Source organism: Balaenoptera borealis (assembly GCF_965194805.1).
Source record: "Balaenoptera borealis genome assembly, chromosome: 19".
In the NCBI taxonomy this organism is placed as follows: domain Eukaryota; kingdom Metazoa; phylum Chordata; class Mammalia; order Artiodactyla; family Balaenopteridae; genus Balaenoptera; species Balaenoptera borealis.
This window is the reverse complement of record NC_138878.1, coordinates 11,702,827-11,724,500: the sequence shown is the minus strand read 5'-3', so window position 1 is coordinate 11,724,500 and position 21,674 is coordinate 11,702,827. Positions and strand designations below refer to the sequence as shown.

General features: G+C 42.7%; 1 protein-coding gene across 3 annotated transcripts in view; it reads left to right on the top strand.

Moving 5' to 3' along the window:
- Window positions 1–3,996: 3,996 nt before the first annotated feature.
- ZNRF1 (zinc and ring finger 1) overlaps window positions 3,997–21,674 on the top strand; it is a 99,098-nt gene continuing 81,420 nt past the window's right edge. For 2 of the 3 annotated variants that reach the window (XM_082366413.1, XM_082366414.1), the window contains exon 1: window positions 3,997–5,092. In XM_082366413.1, coding sequence (XP_082222539.1) covers window positions 4,669–5,092 — 424 coding nt within the window. In that variant the 5' untranslated portion in view covers window positions 3,997–4,668. The remainder of the gene's footprint in view (window positions 5,093–21,674) is intronic. The other variant, XM_082366412.1, reaches the window with a different exon arrangement.

Sequence of the window (21,674 nt, the reverse complement as noted above, 5' to 3'; positions counted from 1 at the left end):
TCTGAGGCTTCAGGTCTCAGTGGATGCCTGTTGTTAATGCCATGAGTCCCTCTTTCTAAGATGTAAAGGACAGAATCAAGCTACTGAATGATTGAACTTTCCCTGCTCTGTATCTTAATATTTTCATTTCAGGGGGAAATTTGTCATACAAATAACTGCACAAGGAGATAACAAGGGCATTGCCTGGGAAAGGCTGCCACTCGAGGTCCCACAGGCCACCTAAATTTAGTGTCATCACATTGCAGAAAGCAGGGTCTTCACCTTTGCAGATCAGGCTCTCAGCTGTTCAGTGGTGCCAGATGTGAGAGAGACTAGCTTATGATAGTAGACTGGAATATACACCTTAAGGGCAAATTATTAATATACAAAAAGAAATAGAGCTGTTAAGCAGATCTAATCTTTTTCACCCCGTTGGAAAGCATAGAGAGAAAATGAAATTGTCATGCAAAGATTCCTTGATGAACATGTTCACTGTAAAGCTTAGAAGTCCAGCTTTGCTCCTTCCAGCTGTATGACTTTTCAGTGTGCATGTGGTATATCCTTTTTTAAGATTTTTTTTTTGATGTGGACCATTTTTAAAGTCTTTATTGAATTTGTTACAATATTGCTTCTGTTTTATGTTTTGGTTTTTTGGCCACAAGGCATGTGGGATCTTAGCTCCCTGACCAGGGATCGAACCCGCACCCCCTGCATTGCAAGGCGAAGACTTAATGCATGTGGTATGCACTTTCTATATACCTCTATCTCTTTCTCTCTCTCTCTCTATTTAAATTTACATGGCTGAAACACTAAAATACAAAAAGGTATATAATGAAACGAAACATTTCCCATCTATCCTCTCACCCAGCTCTCCAGTTCCTACTGCCCACCCCACCCCAAGGGACTACACTATGTTGTTTCATGTTTCCATCCAGTATCTTTATGAATATGTAAGCAAAGAAAAATATAGATCTTTATTTGGGGAGAGGATAAGTTTCTTAATTTTCCAAGTTGGAATCTTCATTAATCATTGGCCTTATTAATCATTATTTTTAATGATAATGATGTTGATAAATCTTTCCACAGCTCCCCATGCCCTCAGGATATGGTCCATGCTCCTTCCCATGGCTCCCTGGACCCTCTTGTCAGCTTCTGAGGACCACTTCCTCTCTTTGCAGCTCAGCAGCATCTTTCAGTTCCTTTGAACATGCTGTTCCCTTTCCTTGGAACATTCTTCTCTTCCTGAAATACAGCTAATCCCCCACCTCCACCCTGCTTTCCCTGGCTAATCTCCAACTCATCTTTTAGGTCTTGGCTTAGAATCACTATGTCTGTGCCTGTCTCCTTCCATCAGCACCATGGTCTTGAACTCTCATAGCACTTAGTCATTCATTCATTCGTTTCATAAACATTTATTGAGTGTCGTGTACTTGCCAGGCACTGTTCTAGGCTATTTTTAAAAAATTAATTTATTTTATTTATTTATTTTTGGCTGCATTGGGTCTTTGTTGCTGCACGCAGGCTTTCTCTAGTTGCAGCAAGTGGGGGCTACTCTTCGTTGCGGTGCGTGGGCTTCTCATTGCAGTGGTTTCTCTTGTTGCGGAACACAGGCTCTAGGCACAGGGGCTTCAGTAGTTGTGGCTTGTGGGCTCTAGAGCGCAGGCTCAGTAGTTGTGGCACACGGGCTTAATTGCTCAGTGGCATGTGGGATCTTTCCCAGACTAGGGATTGAACCCATGTCCCCTGCATTGGCAGGCAGATTCTTAACCACTGCGCCACCAGGGAAGTCTCTGTTCTAGGCTTATTTACCACACTGTACTGTCACTGCCTGCTTTGATACTTCATATATATATATATATATATCTCTACATGTTACTGCACTGTAATTCATACACCATCAAATTCACCCTTTTAAGTGGATAATTCAGTGGGGTTTTTTTTTTTTTGGTATATTTACAAGGTTGTACAACCATCACCATTATCTAATGCCAGAACATTTTCATCACTCCAAAAAGAGACCCAGTAGCAGTCATTCTCCATTCTCGCCTCCCTCCAGGATTTCTTTCTGTCTCAATGAATTTGCCTATTCTAGACATTTCATATCAGTGGAATCAGACAATATAAGATTTTCCTATTCTAGACATTTCATATAAGTGGAATCAGACAATATAAGATCTTTTGTGATTGGCTCCTTTTACTTAGTGTTTTCAAGTTTCATTCATGTTGTAGCATGTATCAGCACTTTATTCTTTTTATGGCTGAATAGCAGTCCATTGTATGGATATACCACATTTGGTTTATCCATTCATCAGTTGTTGGACATTTAGGTTAGTGTTTCTTCTGAAGCCCTATGAGAACAAGACTCTATATGTTTTTCTCACTATTGTATCCTAGAACTTAGTGCAGTGCCTGGCACTTACTAGAAATTCATATTTTTGGAATTCCATGGTGGTCCAGTGGTTAGGACACTGCACTTTCACTGCCGGAGCCCAGGTTTGATCCCTGGTTGGGGAACTAAGATCCCACAAGCTGTGCCACGCAGCAAAAAAAAAAAAAAAAGAAATTCATATTTTGTTCAACATTAAAAAAAAAGTGTTGAATGAATAGGTAAATCAAAAGCTAGTTAGATGGTTACAATACTTATTGATTATATATTTATCTCCCCAGTAGAGATCTGTCAAGGGATCTAGTATCCTCTTTTCTGCATGGTACTGAAATACCCCGCTTCTTTCTTCAGGGAGGAAATTGGGTTAAATTTAAACTTTCTTGTTTTTCTTCAGATCACATATTTGGATCTTAGGTGTATACAAATTCCCCATTTAGGCACTTACAGATAACTTCTTGGGTATTAAAACATTCTGTTTTTGCTACATCATTTCTCATACAGAAATCTCAACTTCTTTCGGCAGGGCTTTTTGTTCACTGCCTCCCCTGGCCTCAAAAGCACTCCATGCTTGCACATAGCCTTCCTCCTGTTTCTTTCCAAGCTGGTCACACTGGGACAATCAATACCTGTGACAGATCAACCTTTCTTTTTTTGGTTTTAATATTTCTTTACACCTTGTTTTGGCTCCTTGATTTGGAAGTATCTGGAGGACATTTAGGGCAAGGAAGTCAGGCCAGGGACTGCGTGATGCTCATAGCCAGCACTCAGCACTTGAAAAATAGTTGTTGAACCAATGAATGGACGAACGAACGATGAATCAGTGAGTGTGAATATGTGAGAGAGACATATTGCAAAATGCAGACTTGGTCAGCAAATATTTATTGAGTACCTACTGTGTTGCAGGCCCTGTGGTGCATGCCAGGATAAATGGTAAACAAAACAGGGGTCCCGCCGTGGACTAGGGAGTTTCTAAAATCACTAGTTCTAGCTGCATTATTGCATTTTCATGTCTATATCTTTTCACTTTTTATCGTACACCTAATGATTTTCAGGATTACATTTTAGCTAAGGAATCTACCCATTTGCTTAAGCCCAAAATAGGAAGTTCTGATCTACTGTCAGCAAAATCTGGAGTCACAACTGCCCCAGTGAAAAGTACCCCCGAAAAACTAAAAATCCCCCAAATGCTAAGCTTCCTGATTTTAGGGGTTCTAGGATGGGGAACCTCCGATAGAACGGACAGCACGTCCACCAGAGGGCGCTGTGGGGGCAAATTTGTGCCGGGAGGGGAGCTTGACCAGTGACCCTCAAAGCCAGGTAGGCGTCTAGAGTAATTTTTATTCTTCCCTGCGTTTCCTTCCCACCCCTCGAACCATGGTAGCCCCTCCCCCCATAGGTGGTTCCCCTCTGAATCATCAGCTACTTTCAGGGGCTTAAAGAGTGCTTGCTTGGAAAGACGCCTTGCTTCTGTTCCTGACGCCCCATAGCTCAGGCCACTCAGTTTGCAGGCGGGTCGGGGCGGGCTGGGTGGGTGGGTGGGACCTCTCGGGCGTCAGCAGCCCGGCGCTGCAGGGGCTGCGAAGGGGTTAACCCGGCGGGGGGGGAGGGGGAGGGGGCGCGGGCGGCGCCTGCGCTCTGCTTCCCTCCATTGTCTCCACGGCGGCGAGGAGCGCCGGCGAGCGCAGCCCGGGACCGAGCAGGGCGGTGCGGCTGGCGGGGCAGGCGGCGGCGGCGGCTGCGGCTGGAGCGAGAGCGCTACGCCACGCGACCGCGGCTTCCCGAGCTCCGCCTGGCTGCCCAGCGCCGCAGCCCGCCCGAGGCCTGGAGGGGTCCGGGCCGCCGTCCATGGTCGCGGCGTCCTGAGGCGGGGGACGCGCCCGGCGCCCCCAGCCCTCCTCCGCCTCCTGCTGTCGGGCGGGCGGCCTCCTCCGGCGCCTCCCTGCGCCCGCCCGCCCGCTCGCCCGCCGCCTCCCTCCCTCCTTCCTTGCAGCTCCCCCGGCTTTCGGGGGCCCGGGGGCGGCCTGTGGCGCGCTGAGCCCGCGCCGGACTGCGCCTCTTTGGACCTTGAGGGGAAACATGCGTTTGGCTTGGATCGTTTTAAATTCTTAGTTTGGGATCCCCGCCCGCCTGCCTCTTCCGCCCGCGGGTTTTCTTTTTTTTTTTTCTTTTTTTTCCTTTTTTCTCTCCCGGTCTCCTTTTTTGACTCCCTCCCCCTTTATGCTCGCCCAACCCTCCCCCCGCTGCTGAGAAGTGGGGGAGGGTCTCGGCCTCCAGGTTCCCGCCCCACCGGGGCCCGGGCGAGCATGGGGGGCAAGCAGAGCACGGCGGCCCGCTCCCGGGGCCCTTTCCCGGGGGTCTCCACCGATGACAGCGCCGTGCCCCCTCCGGGAGGGGCGCCCCACTTTGGGCACTACCGGGCGGGCGGCGGGGCCATGGGGCTGCGCAGCCGCTCGGTCAGTTCGGTGGCGGGCATGGGCATGGACCCCAGCACGGCCGGGGGGGTGCCCTTTGGCCTCTACACCCCCGCCTCCCGGGGAACCGGCGACTCCGAGAGGGCGCCCGGCGGCGGAGGGTCGGCGTCCGACTCCACCTATGCCCACGGCAATGGTTACCAGGAGACGGGCGGCGGTCACCATAGAGACGGGATGCTGTACCTGGGCTCCCGAGCCTCGCTGGCGGATGCTCTACCTCTGCACATCGCACCCAGGTGGTTCAGCTCGCACAGTGGTGAGTCCGCGGTTGGTGGAGGCCTCAGAGGGTGGAGTGCAAGCGGGGGCGCGCCGGGGCGCCCCACACCTTCGCGCGTGTGCGAAGATTTGGAGGTGGAGTGCGCAACCTGGATCTGTCTGCCTTCCCCTTGGTTCGCCGAAGCCAAGGGATGAATGGGATACCCACCCTCTAGAAAAGAGGCTTTCTGAGAGGCTGCGGAGCCGGGCGTATTAGGACTTCAGGTGTTGGTTCACTTATGGATGCCTATTGAAGTCTCATTCACTGGCATCCCCATCCTCAGGTCTTGTCTGGCTTATAGCAAGTCGGCCTCGATGCTTTCTTTCTGTAACTGCTGCATTGTGCTTGCCTCACCGGTAACAGAGAAGGATCCAATTTGACCAAGCGGTGTCTCCTAAACAAAGGGTGTGAAAAAATTGGGGCCAAGTGGTGTTTGGATTAGGGCTCTTGCTCTTGCTGGGAGAGACGGGTGCCCAGTTTTGCCACCCTGCTGGAAATCTGTTTGAATTGTTTAAAGTGGAGCGGCTGTCAGGCTGCTGTCATAGACAGGTGTGGCCTGCTGGATGGAGGGCCCAGCCGGGAGCCTCCCTGGGAGGCTTTGCAGGACCAGGGCTCTGGTTGCCCGTGCTGCATGCAGTAGCCTTGGCTCAATGACTCTTGCATCCCTCCATCTTTTTTTTCCCCTCCATGCTAAGTGCTTGGTCTTCTGGGTATTCTGCATCTTTTTGTAACCAAGAGGTGGCATTTTATTGCCTGGCTGTTGGCACATGTCAGGGGGAAAGGAGGATTCAGAGAACCTGGATGAATTCATTTTGTGAACTTCTGGTGGCAGGTCAGCGAAAAGCTGGAGGAGGATTTCCCAGGCTCTAACAGGCAGGGCAGAAAAGGCACTGCTCGGTGCTTTTGGAGGAAAACAGGTCTGTCTGCTTAGCTAACCTGAGAAGCCAGGTTAAGCTTCTAGAAAATTGGTCAGAAGGGGTGTGGGGCCGCTATTTGCTAATTGGCAAGTTGGAGTGAAGAAGTTAACATATTCAGACTCCTTTGGGAGACTTCAGAAAATTTAGATATTGTGTAGAAGAAAGATTGCTTTATGGAGGATTTATTTGTTGGATCACTGTTCTAGCTATTGTGAAATAGGGTAGACTTTTTGTATCTCTTTCTGAAAACAGTCTTTTTTTTTCAATTCTTTAAAATAATTGTGAAATAATTTTTAGGGAGAATTAGTGACTAATTTAGAGTAACATTTGAAAGTGGCTTTTAATTGCTAGGATGGAATTTCAGTCCCTGAACAGACCTCTAGATATCATTGGAGCTTCTCTGACCTGCATGCATCCAACTCTGCCCTGAATGAGATGGAAGGCATGACTACCGTTGGTACTTTTAGACATTTGATCAGCTTTAGACATCTTTTTTTTTTTTTAAACATCTTTATTAGTGTATAATTGCTTTACAATGGTGTGTCAGTTTCTGCTTTATAACAAAGTGAATCAGTTATACATATACATATGTCCCCATATCTCTTCCCTCTTGCATCTCCCTCCCTTAGACATCTTGAACTTAATAATATTTCTTATAAAACTTGGTCCAGAAAGAGTCAGGTGTATTTTTGAGATGATTGTAGTTAAGTTTTTAAAAGAACTGTCATTAGTGTCTGATTTTAAACTGAAGGGTGCTATAAGGAGATTCTCAAAAAGGGCAAGTAGAATTTTGTGTGTTGCAAAAATGTAATCTTACAGAGGTTTCTCTGGAGAAGGAGTTCCCTTGCTTAAATTTCTTGTCTGTCTCTTACTGGAAACATCTTTTTCCTTATTCCGCCACCAAGTTCCATGCTGGAGCTATGAGCTTAAAATTGGATTCCAGAATTCAGACTCCTCAGCTATAAAACCTTAAGGTTTTTTTATCTAGTTGTAGTGAGGTTAGGAAGAGCCACTGAACCAGGGACTACAGGAAAAGTTGGAGCATATTAATCCCTTGAGGGATTAATATTAAAATGGGTGGGGCCGCTGTTAATATTTTGGGTAATATAGTTGTTATAGGACCATCCTGTCCTTTTGCAGGACATTGAGCATACCTGGCCCTGCCCACTCAATACTCCCACAAATTTCAAAGTGCTCTTGGTGGGGGCGGGGTATCGCCTGATTGAGAACCACCTCCTTAGGGATTTGTTGTTTTATTCAAATAAAGTAATTAGTTTTTCCTGTGCAGCTCATTTGAGAGGAACTTTGATATTTCCGCTCTTCTGCAATGGTGGTTCTATCTCACCTTCTGCAACAGGCCACAGGCTCTTCCTTCCAGGACATCCCCTTCCTCTCTTGTTTGTTGCTGTAAGAAGAGAAATTTTGGAGCCTTGGGGAAGGTCCCAGCAGTTTTCACTCTTGTGTCTTAAGAGTAGAAGAGTGAGGATTTCAGTGCACAGTTGACTGGAAGCTGATGTGATGTCGTTGCCTGTGTTTTCAAGGTGCTCTTGGAACTCTTCAGGGGCACAGAAAACAGCTGTCAGTGAAATAAGTGGGGGAGCTCAATGAGCTAGAGGCTTCCTCAAAGGGAGCAAGCTGATGTTATGTCAGGAGGTAGAATACTGGGGTCTCAGGTCCTCCTTGGAGAAGCTGTGACCTTGGACGAGACACCTCACCTCCCTTGAGCGTTGTCTTTGTTACTTTTAAGATACAAATACAGCCAGCCTGTAAAATTTAAAATACAAATACAGCCAGCCTGTAAAAGTTGTTCCCCAAATCCTGCGAGGATACACACAGTCACGTTTGCCTTCTCTGGGCTGTGACCCTTGCACGCCCTATTTCCTTTGCCTGGAATGCTTTTCCTTCCATTCTGCACAGGGATAGCCTTTTATGATCCCTTAGGGCTCAACTTAAATTTCTCCTTAGAGACCACTCTTAAAAATTGGCTCCCGCCTGTCAGTCTCTCCAGTCACTCACCTGTTACCTTGATAGCACTTAACACATTGTATTTATCCATTTACTCTTTCTGTTTAAGTTGACTAAATTTTAAGCTCCATGAGAGGAAGACTGTGCCTCTTGATCACTGTTGTAACTCCTGCACTCCATGTGCCAGGCACAAATATTTGTTGAGTGAATGAATTAGAGTGCCATATGTTCATCAGCTCATTTAATCATCACTATAACTCTAGGAGGTAAAATGTTTTAATTCCCATTTTACAGATGAAGAAACTGAGGTGTAAAGGGAGGCTAAGGAACCTACACAAGGCCAGATAGCTAATAGGTGGCAGAGTTGGGATTGGAATGCAGGTCTGCCAGTATCAGAATCCACCTGGTCTCTTAGCCATTACCCTCTACTGCCTCTCAACCTAAAACATGAGGAAGCTGGATAGCGTTGTGGAAACTGCACTGCTTGCGTGTCAGAGGGCTAGGTTCCTCTCCCGGTTGGGCTGCTAGTTAACTGCCTGTCTTGTGACCTTGTGCAAGTGAGTCATTTAGCCTCAGAGTCACCATTTCTCCACCTGTAAGTTGAAGATAATACTTGTTCTGCTTACCTTGCCAGGTCGCTGTTGTGGTCTCATGAGATGGTGTTTACAGAAGCCAAATAACATAGAAATGGGAAGTGGTGTTCTTACAGCGTCACTTCTAGAGTTCTCTGCCTTCTTTCATCTCCTCAGAAGTTGCTGGGCAGAGAGATTTAGGATCGTGTGAACTCTTTCCCCAAAATGGAAGCTAGTGCTCTCTACTGACATGTGATCTGTGTTGAGGGGGCCGTCCATAATAAGAATGCCACTTGAGAAGAGCTGCTTCATAGAATCCGAGTAGAGTCCCTTCTTTTCCACATAAAATGCGTTTTGCTATACGGTGTTTAACTCCTAATGGTTGGGTGGTATTCTGGAGGTCTGGTCATCCATTTGTAGTCCTGTTTATCTCAGAATACAGATTTCTAGATGTGGGGGAAAAAATATAGAGGCTCCACCGTGTTGGAAGGAAGAGCTTGCCTGTTTCCTGGGCCCTAATATAAAATGGCTGGTCATTGAGGTTTCCCTCCAACTTCTTTGTCAGATGCGTGTATACACGTGCATGTGCAGAAAACTAAACTGTTCTCTGTTGTTACCAAGCCATGAACAGGGGCTGATAGATGGTGACTTTTTGGTAAGTCTTTGAACGTGCCAGCAGGATATCTCATGGGTCCTATCCTGCTGCCACTCTAGGGTTCTCAAGTGATTTAATTTTCTCTGTTCTTAAATAATTAGGGAGAGTTGCCAGTTCCATCGGAGTGGATCAGAAAGCCTCTTTGTGCCTCGCTATAGGTGTGCTAGATGTAATGGTCCTTTCCATAGTTTCTGGAAAAGGAAAAGCATTCTGTGGCCTCCAAATAGCATGGTGGGTCCCTGCCCTGCAGAAGTTTTATTCTTAATGAAGACTGGGTTTTCTTGGAAGACTTTTTAAAAAGCAGAGTTTTTTAGCTCTCTATTACCATGAGGGCTTATTTTCTATAAAAGAAAAAAAAAGTTCCCTTGAGGAGAAGATCATTTCTTGAAGGTCACAGTTAATTCTCCCTCACTGGGGTTTGAAAGGTGTTGCAAGAAACAGTGGTTTCACTCTTAAAGTGTGTGTTTTATGGGATGTGTACATTTTGCCATTAAACAAAGACACACCCCAAATAGGTCACAAGGAATACTCTCTGAGCCAAGCCACTCTTTACCAGAAATGCAACTCCAGTTCCTTTTGGGGAAAGGAACATGCTTTGTATTTTACAAATGTGACATTAAACCCAAGCTTATTGGGTACTTACATTATAGCAAACCCGATTTTAAGACTAAACTTCAATTTTGACAGTTTCAAAATTGGAAAAAAGTCATAGGGAAGTGGTGGTAACTTAAGCTCTTGGTCTTGCTCTTACTAACCCTTAAGTAGGGGGTGTTTTTAATGACTGGGTCACTGAGGTTGAGGTACCAAAATCTTGAAGTTAGTCCAAAACCTAAATCCTATTCCCCATCTTTTAGAATGATGGATGTGTACAAATTTCCATTTGTTTCTTTTCCAAGCTTTGCCACGGCCTTGTCTCAATCAAATGGTTCCTAGTGATTACGGTGGGTGTAGGCTTGAGTATGAGAATGGACTTCTTACAGACCTGGCAGTTTTCACCTCTGAATCTTATTTTCTCATAAGAACACAGGTTTATCCTTGAAACCAACAGTTGGGTTCCTGATTTTGATAGGCTAAATGCTTGAGGGGTGAATAACCTGAAGACCAACCGTCAAGTGCGAAGCAAATAGAGAACCAGGTTTAATCTGAAAGCCGCAGCTGGGGTACTTTGTAGGCTGATGAAACTGTTTACCTTGAGATCTCCCTCGAGTTGTTGGAATTGAGAGTACAGCCTTCCTCTGTTGGGAGTAAAGAGGAAGGAGGAATTCACCGTGCCGCCGTAAAGTAAGAGGAGGCATGGTAAGAATTTATGGTGCACTCCCGGATCTGTAAGGAGAAGGAGGCAGATGCAGACAGGAGCTCTCCTGATTTCTGTGAATGGTTCAAAGGGTTTTCAAACTTGACTCTGCCCAGTATTCTCTAGGGTCTCATTAACAATGTAGAGGACAGGACCCCACTCCCAGAGTTCAGTAGAATCTGAATTTGTAACAAATGATTCTAAAAATGTAGTCAGAATACCGTCTATATCTGAAGTGCACCCCTACCATGGTTTTAACTTTTCTCTCCATAAACAGAGAGAAAGAACTCTGAATTCTTTTCTCATGCATTCATTAGCATCACTTTCAGTATCACTAAACTAGTCAGATATTTCCCAGGCAGAATCCATACAAATCTTCTTTTCTATTGCTCCCAGAGGGTAGATCCACCCAGCAAGAGCATTGTTCATTCTTTGGCTGTTTTCTTTTACATGGTACTAAGCATTTTTCTCGTACAGATAGGCCTGAGCCAATCTGCCTTGGTCCTGAGTTTCTCCGAACAGAAGGTAGTTGTGGCAGTGTCCCCTATCCTGGGCTTCTTTCCCCTGATTTCTCACCTAAGGCACAGCTGCCGTTGGCTGCTTGTGCTACAGAAGGGCTTCCTGAGTTACATCCTCTTTCTTATATCCCCAGCCTGGTAGCTAGACAAGTACAAGATCTCAGGATGAATCCAGACTTTAAAGTGGACAAAGTACCCTTTTTTTTTTTTTTTTTAAAGCTGACTGAAAATATGAGACTTTGTGTGTGTCTGTTGAGCTAAGATATTCATTTATTCAACAGAGATTGAGTGCTTCCAGTATACCCGGACCTGTGCTAGGTGCTGGGAATGTATATTTATTATGAAGGTGATTGGCATTACTTTGTTCTTTCTAAGAATTTTTGCTTCTTCACTCCTTTAAGAGAAAGTCTGAATATTGCAGCTTGTGGAAGATTTTACCTTCTTCATCAGTTCCTCTGTTGAATAAACAAATTCAGGCGCTTGTCCATGAGGCTGCTACACGGATGATCTCCTCTCTACTCTTTCACTCACATTATTCCTTGTTAACTAAATCCTGTATCTGGGCTGGGGCAGGTGATCTTTTCTTTGTGGTTCCAGTCAAGTGCCTGGTAAGAAGAAATTCCTCATATGTGCCAATATAAATGGTCCTCTTATCTTCTCAATGAAAATATCAAAAGAAAAACTTTTTTTTCATTATCTTTGACTTCAGTATCTTTGTCATCCCTAGAGCCACTTTTCTTTCTGGTCACTGAACACTGTTTTCTAGAAGCCTGATCCACCACCTTTTAAACCCATCTCTGTAAAATTTATCCCAGGCCAAAATGTACATAGGGAAATGTAAGAGTTTTCCTCCTTGGTCTTGTGTTTGTCTCTGAGCTCCGCGACATTGACACTTTAGTGCTGTTTTAAGTAATTTTTAAAGCCTTGTTTATGATAGGCAGCAGTAGTGACTGAAATATCATTTCCCCCCTGGAATAATTATTAAATCTGTGTTAGAGTTGAGTATTTTTTTGCCCAAAGTACAGAATTTAGGGAAATGTTCCGTGCTGAAAGACCTTATGCAGACTTTGGCTGTAAGGTGATATCTTACTCTCTGAAGGATAATCTTTGGAGCAACCCCTCCTTACATTTCGGCATATGTGGTCCTTTTGGTCTTGGTGAATTAGACTTGGCATAGCATGGCTCCAGCTTGCTTGTTGGTAGTACCTTCAGCCCTCTGCAAAGTGTAATTAAATAAGCCACGCTTCAAAAGGAGTTGTTCTGAAATTAGTCACCTCTGTACTGTACAGTATCTTTTAAGGTCAAAGTTGATTTATTATGTGTGGAAGAAACTTAAATCTAGAGTCATCCAGATGATCTGAGACAGAGGTAGGAGGAGAATGCAGGACTGAGACTCCAAGACTCCCACCAGCTTGGTCATTTTGCCCCTATTTCTCCAGTCTTTGGAGATCTTTTCATTTGTTTCCCTCTCAAATATCACCCCCCCCACCCCTCCGCACTGAGAAGGTGCTTTTCCTTAGAGAAAAACTAAGAAATATTAAGATTCTTTTATCTTGATGCCTGCTTAAGTACTCCAGGAATCCTACAGGGATTTGAGGGAGCCCTTGGGATTCCAGCCTAAACCAATGAAGTACTTGGTCTACCATAAATACAAGTGAGCTTTCTGTAATATTGGTCTATTCTGTTTAGATCAGACACACTTTTAATGCCCCCAGAGGCACAGCACCATCTAAGTCAGCTTTTCAAAGAAACTTTGTGGTAACACTGCCCACTACTGTAATAAGCATTACGAAATATAACACGTATTATTAGATTTCCTCAATCCTGGTCAGAAATGGCTAAAACATTCATAACTATTGCAGCCAGCCCTGGCGAACTCTGGTAAGTCCAAGGCCTATGCCCAGGGCTGGCTTGCAAGCTAAGCTGCCTTCCGTCTTAATACCTGATGAGCCCGGTCTTGTTGGCTGCGTTTAATGCATCCACTTCCTACCTCCTCTCAGCCCAGAGGCCAAATGCAATGTAAAAGGATAGTGAATCTAAGCATCTCCAGCATTTTGAGGTATAGGAATCTCCTATGAAGTGACAGACCTTTGAGAAATAGTATTATGAGCTGTTCTGTTTTTGCTGTGACTTTGGAAAACCTTTGGATTCTTCTACTGAACATTTGTTTGAAAAAAAAAAAAATCTTTTTAATGAAACAGTGTGAGTCAGAAAGCAGCCACTCCTTCTCATAATAGCATTTCTCACCAGGGGAATTTTTGGTAGCTTTTGGAGGAGGGTTTTGAGTAGGTTGTGGAAGATAAATCCCTCGGTTGAACATAACCAAAGGCTGCCATATCAGAACTCTGGTGCTTTCCGTGCTGACAGCAAGCCCTGAATTCAAAGCGCAGGACAGCAGAATAGAATGGGGAGGGCTGTGCTCAGTGAACTGTCGCAGTAGCATGACCAACGAGACTGGAGTTTCAGCATTCAAACTCAGTTCATTAAAACACTATTGTAAAAAAAAAAAAAAAAAACTATTGTAGTGTAAAAGGATCATGAAATGGAGGCCCTGGGTCAGAGGGCCCGAGGCCATTTACAAGAACAACATCATATTTCTGGATTAAGGGATGGCTGCAGGCCTAATGATGAGAATATACGAGCCACGAGCGCGCCTCCTTTTTCCATATTGTGAAATGGTGGCATGGTGCTTGGCCCTGACTGTGGGACTACCTCACATAGAGAGGATTCTACAGAGTCTGTGCTCTGAAGAATTTAGGTCTAATAAAGCACTTAGAATGACACCCAAAGTGAACAGTTCACCCAGTGTCTTTATAGGATGGTGAAAAGGGCATGCTGGAGATACTTAGAGTTTAGAACAAGCCAGGATTATAATACCAGTATCCAAAATGCCTGTCCTCTAGGTTTCCCTGGTGGCTCAGTGGTTAAGAATCTGCCTGCCAATGCAGGGGAACACGGGTTCGAGCCCTGGCCCGGGAAGATCCCACATGCTGCAGAGCAACTAACCCCGTGAGCCACAGCTCCTGAGCCTGCGTGCCACAACTACTGAAGCGCGCGCGCCTGGAGCCCGTGCTCTGCAACAAGAGAAGCCACTGCGGTGAGAAGGCTGCGCACTGCAACGAAGAGTAGCCCCCGCTCACCGCAACTAGAGAGAGCCCGCGCGCAGCAACGAAGACCCAACGCAGCCAAAAATAAAATTAAAGAAAAAAAATCCTGTCCTCAGCCTCTCTGCCCGCCGGAACCTGAGTTTTCACCGTTTCCAACTTCAGTGACTTAAGTACTTCTTAGGTCCTCCTGTCTGAGCCACGTCTTACGTAAGCTACAGACAGAGGAAAGTCTAAAATGTTATTACAACTGTTGAGATTTGCTTTCCTTTGGAAAGTCATAGTTGTCTCCCTTCCGTGTTTTCCTGGCTTTGTACTTTTCTTCAAAGCCTCTTACCAGTTCCAAGTCTCCAGAGCTCAATAAAGGGGAACAGGAAGCCAGCGTTTGATGCCTAAGAGCCAGCAATAACTAAGAGAAAAGGGCAGAAGCATGGAACTGGGAGGGGGGAGTTCTGGGCCTTGAAGGTATCCAGGTCTCTAGGATTATAGATACATCCTGCAGAGATGACTTTAACCAACTTCTTCAAACAAGAAAAAAGCAGTTTGTTCTGAGAGGACAAATTTCTCTTAGGTTATATAGTGGAGGCTCAACATTTTTTAATTGATGGCATAATTACAAAGTATCTTTTGCATAAGGAGTTCAAAACAACTAAGAAAAAAGTGATTATCACTTTTATAAAAGAGCAGGAATAACTTTCCTCTCTTTTCCCTGAGGGTCCCCAGGGTACATCTTGTCATGGGATCCAAGATGGATCCTGCCCCTTCCTTTTCCTGTCCATTCACATTTATTAGATGAACTCTATAAAGTTTCAGTCCTGTGACTGTAAGATGGAAGGGTCACAGGGGTTTGTGCTATTTCAATTTTGGTTTCACTTGCACATTTTAGGAAATCACATAGTGGTGTGACTCTGAATAGGAGTTCTTATCTCTTGGAATCTTTTCAAAAAATGAACTATTTCAGGCATGCGAAAGAGATAATGTACTTACCTACCAAGCAGATTAATATTGTATTGGCCAAAAAGTTCATTCGGGTTTTCCCATAACATCTTATAAATTGAACATTGCAGATGTAATTGTATGGACCTCACTCAGTTCCTATTTTTCTCCTTCCCTTCCCAAAAGTAACCACTGCCCTGACGCTCCTGTTGATCCTCTTGTATGTGTTCATACTTTTCACTGCCTGTTTCTATCCAAAACAGTATTTAACTTATGTAAACTTTATAATGTTTCTATCCTTTCATATCTCTGTCTATAGATACAACTCAAAATGGATTTGAGATCTGTAAATCCATTGTACTATTTGCTGCTATAACACATTCATTTTTGCTGCTCTACTCTATTGTAAGAATATACCACAGATATCACCATTTATCAATCCATTCTCATCAGTAGATATTAAAGTTATTTTCAGTTACTTTGAGAATGTTTTGCTGTTTCCTTGTATACTTGAATGAGAGTTTTTCTAGCGTACATCCTTAGTCTTGAGATAGCTGGGTCACAGGCTCATATATATATATACCTTCAACTCTTGATTAAATATTGCCCAGTAGGTTGCCAATGTGCTCGTACCAATTTATACTCCCCAAATAGCATATTTTCACTTGTTACATGTTCTTGCCAAAACTTGATATTGTCATACTTGAATTTTTGGCAAGTTCTGGTGAGTGTGAAATGATATATCGTTGTGATTTTTGTTATTTATATACTTGATGTAATACATATTTACATATAATTAATATACTAATGTATATTTAATCATTATTCTTGTTCATGTCTTTTATCCATGTTTATATTGGATGGTTCATCCTTTTCTTACTAGTTTGTATGAATTTGTGTTTTTGTTTCATTTTGTTTCCAGATATACATCTGTATATCCCAGTTTGTGGGTTATCTCTTTATTCTCCTTGCGATTTCTTGCGGTTAACTTACCTTTAATATAATTGAATATTCCAGTGTTTTCCCTAATGGCTTGTGCATTTGTGTCCTAAGAAGGATTTTTCTTTCCCTGAGGTCATAGAGATTATTGTCTTATATTTTCTTCTAAAAGTTTTAAAATTTTGCCTTTCATATTTGAGTCCTTAATCTATGGAGAATTAAATTGTTTGAATGGAGTAAGATAAAGATATATTTTCCTTCTTCCATATGAATAACCAGCTCTCCCAGCAGCAAGTGAGGAATGGTAAAGTCTTTTCCTACTGATTTGCAAAGCTGTCTCTATCAAGTTTCAAGATACCTCTATCAAAATATCAAGTTTCCTTCCAGGCATGGATTTGTTCCTGGGCTTTTTGTTCTGTTCCATTGGTCAAGTTGTCTATCCTTGTGCTAATACTTTCTTAATTACTATAGTTTTGTCTTGCCATGTAGAAGGGCAAATCCTTTCATATTGTTATTTATTCTCTTTCAGAGCTGTGTTGTCTCAATAAAGCTTTCTAGGGACAAATAAGGGAATCCAGATAGAATCAACAAAATGAAGTACAGAGTACCAGGAACTGCTCTGTTTATAGCTGTTATTCTTAATGACAGGACATCTGGTAAACCGACCCTAATGGACAGTTTCACATTTTTTCCCCTACTATATTGCACGAACAATAACATTTCCCTATGTCTTTGTATTGTAAACAGCAGAATAAACAGTTCTGTATGTTACAGACAACAACAATAAAACAACAGAAACTGCTTAGCTATTTTTGGCGCTTTTTGCTTCCAGATAAATTTAAAAATCAGCTTTGTCAACTTCTATGGGGGAAAAACTGTTAGGATATTTACTGGAGTTTTATGTTGAGTTTATCAATTGCCATCTTTATAAAATTGGGTCTACCCGTGAACCTGATGGGAATGGACTTACAGATGTAAGGATAAAATTTTTTTACATTTTTAAAAACTTTGAAATAATTTCAGACTTACAGAAAAGTTGCAAAAACTGCAAAATAAATACTGCATTTCCGTTAGCCAGAATCTTCAAATGTTACTAAAAAGGCATAAATAGTTGAATGTCCATTAAGTCCTTAACTCTGCAAAGCAGCTTAAAGTCTTAATAAATAAAACATGTCAAGTCTGAGGAATCTACATTGACCTGTTCTTAGGAATGGGAAAGCCACATGAACTTAAGAGTGACATGGTGTCTGAAGGGTGGCTAGGCCTAATATGGACATCTGCTTTCTTCAGAGTTGGTCTGTATCCTTATGTGATTTGAAGTAGATCAAGTCCCAAGCTCTGCTCCCACGCTGTGCTGTGATCTCATCTGATGGAAGAAGGGCTTCTTGCCCTTCAATTGAGAGTCTCAGACAGCTGGAGCCTGGGTAATTCAGGTCGAGTCTGCCTCAGTATCACCTGAGAATGTCTTCTGGAGGCTTGGCTTGGCTGAGCCAGAGGTGCCTGCATGGGAGGTGCCTGCAATGAGACACCCCTTATTGGAAGGCAGCTATGCTCACCAGTATACCACTAATGCACACGAGAAACCCCTTCTTAGGAGAGGCAGTGTGGGGTAGTGGTTAAGGTTAAATGAGGCTTATAATAATTATATCTATCATACAGTACTATTGTATCAATTAAATGAGCTTATAGGCATATCCACATCACTCAAAGCATTGCCCAGCAGATAGTAAGTGATCAGTAAAAGTAACCTCTTATTATTATTTAATGTCTCTGGGTAAAGCTTAGTAATTATCTAAAGATCTTGAATCTTTTTTGTTAGATTTACCCCTGGGTACCTTATAGTTTTTTGGTTTATGCTGTAAATAGTATTTAAAAATTTTTTTATAATTATTTCAGTTTTCTGGTATATTCAGCAGACTTGTTGAACTCTTACAGGTCTAATAGTTTTAATGGAAAGCATCTACAGAGAAAATCCAAGAGAATCACGTTGGTAAATAATGACGGTTTTGTTTCTTCTTTTCTAATTCTCTTGTGTGTCACTCCTCTTTCTTACCTTAGGATTGCTGGCAATTTCCTCTGGTAAAAAGTTTATTTGAATCTATAACCATGGGCATCCTTGTTTTCCTCCTATTAAAGGAAGTGCCTCTTGCATTGGAAGCATTGTGTATGTTTTCGGTGGATAGCCTTTATTTCCTTCTATTCTTAATTTGTTAAATTAAATATCACAAATGGCTATTTTATCAAAATTTCCCTTGCATTTATTCACATTGTCTTTCTCCTTTAATTTGTTACTGAGGTGAATTGTATCAATAGATTTTGTAGTGTTAAACTATCCTTATATTCTTTAAATAAACCCTACTTGGTTTTGATGTGTTCTATTTTTATACATTGCTAGATTTAATATGTTAATATTCTACTTGGGATTTCTGCATATGTTATAAAATTTCACTCATAATTTTTATACTACCTTTTTCTTGTTATTAAGATTAATGTAACCTTTTATAAGGCAGTTAGGAGTGTATGTTCATTTTTTTCTTGAAGAGTTTGTATAAAGGTGTATTAGAGTTCTGGCTGCAAACAGATGGCACACTCAGAGAGGTAATTGAATCAAATTTAATTGAACAGACAGTTTACAAAGGTGTGGGCAGGATTAAAGGAACTAACAGTGGATGGTGAAGCACCTGGAGACTGGCCACAGTGGGAAGCTCTTATAACACCTAGATCTGAAGTGCATGGGGAGGGAGCCATTACCAAACAGGATGAGAACTGTAGCCCTGGGAGAGATGTCCCACAGAACTGTGGACTTACATAGGAGAAAGGAACCACTGCCATACCATGGCAAAGCACAGAGGGCGCCAGGTAATAAGTACCCCCAGTCTCTCTATCATCTTGTCCTCTGGTTTCTTGATTCCCATTGGCCAAACGCAACAGAAGTTTGGGAGGCAAGGAAACCGCGTCCAGACTTGTTAGTCTTCTGGAGAGAAGGCTAACAGAGAGGAAAGTGGATCTGGAGGAAACAGATAAAGGCAAAGGAAATATCTGTATTTTGAATGCTTGGTGGACCTTACATGTAGAATTCTCCTGTAAAACTATCTGGACCTAGGACTTTTTTTGTTGAGTAGGCTTTTATCTAATGATTCAAGTTCTTCAGTGTTACTGGCCTGTTCAGGTTTTCTATTCTTGTGTCATATATTTCAAGACAGCCTCTGTGTCTATATTATGTCCCCCTTTTCATTCCTAATATTATTTGTATGTTTTCTTTTTATTCTTGATAAGTCTTGCCAGACCTATTTTTTATTATTTTATTTTCAAAGGAGCAGCTTTTGGTTTTGTCCATTGCCTCCCCTCTGCCTGCCACATTTCATTGCTTTATACTCTTAACTGTATTTTATCTTTCCTTCTACTTTCATTGGGCTTACTGTTTATGCTTTTCTAACTTCTTAAGTGTACCCTATGCTCATTTACTTTTTAATCTCCTTTTCTAACATAGTCATTTAAGGCTCTAGAATTTTCCTTTGAGCACTTCTTTAACTGGGTTCCATGATATTTTTAAATATTTATTTATTGGCTGCGTTGGGTATTAGTCACGGCACACAGGATCTTTCATTGCAGCGTGCAGGCTCTTTGTTGTGGCGCATGGGCTCCTCTCTAGTTGTGGCACGTGGGCTTAGTTGCCCCGCGGCATATTGGATCTTAGTTCCCTGACCAGGGATCAAACCCGTGTCCCTTGCATTGCAAGATGGATTCTTAACCACTGGACCACTAGGGAAGTCCCTGGGTCCCATGATTTTTGATCTGTAGTGTTTCCTTTATCATTCATTTCTAGGTATTTTCTACTTTTTAGTATTTGTTTGATTCATGAGTTATTTATAAGTATATTTAAAAATTTCCAAAAAATTTTAAGTTGGCCTCTAACATGATTGCATTATAGTCACAGAGCAGTCTCTATAATCCTGATTGTTTGGTTTTTATTGATGCTTGATTTGTGGCACACTGCATGGTCAGTTTCCATAAATATTTCATTCATGCTTGAGAAGATTGTGTTCTGATTGTTGGGTGAAATTTGATTCTGATATCCTTAGATCAAGCTTATCAGTTGTGTTGTTCAAATCTTCCTTATCTTACTAAATTTTGGCATTCTTGATCTACCAGTTCCTGAGAGAACTATGTTAAACTCTCTCTGACTATGGCTTCGCCAACTTCACTTTATAATTTTGTCAAATTTTGCTGTGTGTAATTTGAACTTTTCTCAAGTATATAGTTGTTTAGAGTTGTTTATGTCCTTCTGGAGAATTGCTTTTGTAGAGAACATCTTTATCTCTAATAATACTTTTTTCTTTGGTCTATTTTCTTTGGTATTAATGCCAGCTTTCTTTTTGTGACTATTTGCTGGTATCTTTTCCTGTCTTTTTATTTTCAGTCCCTGTGTCCTAATGTCTTAGATGTGTCTCCTGTAAATGACAGATAGTTGGGGTTTTTTTCAACCTAATCTGAGACTTTTAATTTGCAAGTTTAATCCATTTTTTAAAAAAATATTTATTTATTTAGGCTGTGCTGGGTCTTAGTTGCAGCATGTGGGATCTTTAGTTGTGGCATGCGGGCTCTTAGTTGTGATATGCAAACTCTTAGCTGCTGCATGCGGGATCTAGTCCCCAACCAGGGATCGAACCTGGGCCCCCTGCATTGGGAGAGTGGAGTCTTACCCACTGGACCACCAGAGAAGTCCCAAATCCATTTAAAAAGTATTCTGAATACCACTATATGTTAATTTAATATCTAATTAGTATAAAATATATTGTTATTTAATACGTTGTTTTGTGTTATGTACCATGTGTTTTGTTTGCATTTTTCTCCTTTCCTGCCTCTGTTAGATAACTTGGGTTTTCTTTATCACCATCTGGAAGCTTTCAGTTCTTTTAGAGGCTACTCTTAAATTTTTGGCTTGCATACTTGAAAAAAATATATAATGTTAAATCAGTATCTCTACTCTCTTCCCAAATAAAAAAGAACCCACAGTTTGTCTTACACACTGTTGAGATTCAGTATTCATTTTTTTTTTTTTTGGCTGCTTTGGGTCTTCGTTGCTGTGCGTGGGCTTTCTCTAGTTGCGGTGAGCAGGGGCTATTCTTCCTTGCAGTGCGTGGGCTTCTCATTGCAGTGGCTTCTCTTGTTGTGGGCTCTAGGTGCGTGGACTTCAGTAGTTGCAGCATGCGGGCTCAGTAGTTGCAGCATGCGGGCCCTAGAGCGTGCAGCCTTCAGTAGTTGTGGCGCATGGGCTCAGTAATTGTGGTGCGCAGGCTCTAGGGCATGCAGGCTCAGTAGTTGTGGCTCACGGGCTCTGGAGCACAGGCTTAGTAGTTGTGGCACACGTGCTTAGTTGCTCCGTGGCATGTGGGATCTTCCTGGACCAGGGTTCAAACCCATGTCCCCTGCAGTGGCAGGCGGATTCTTAACCACTGCACCACCAGGGAAGTCCAAGATTCAGTATTCTAATTCCACTTCGTTTTTGTACTCTAGAATTAGTTGTTGCTGTTCTTATTTGATAAAGTCTGCTTGTTTGGAGTCACCCACCTGCTTAGCAAATTCTTTGCCTGCTGTTCCTTCTTTCATCATACTTCATCCTTCTGAGTTAAATTTCCTTCTTCCAGAGGTAGATGTTAAGTTTTTTTTCAGTGAGAATTT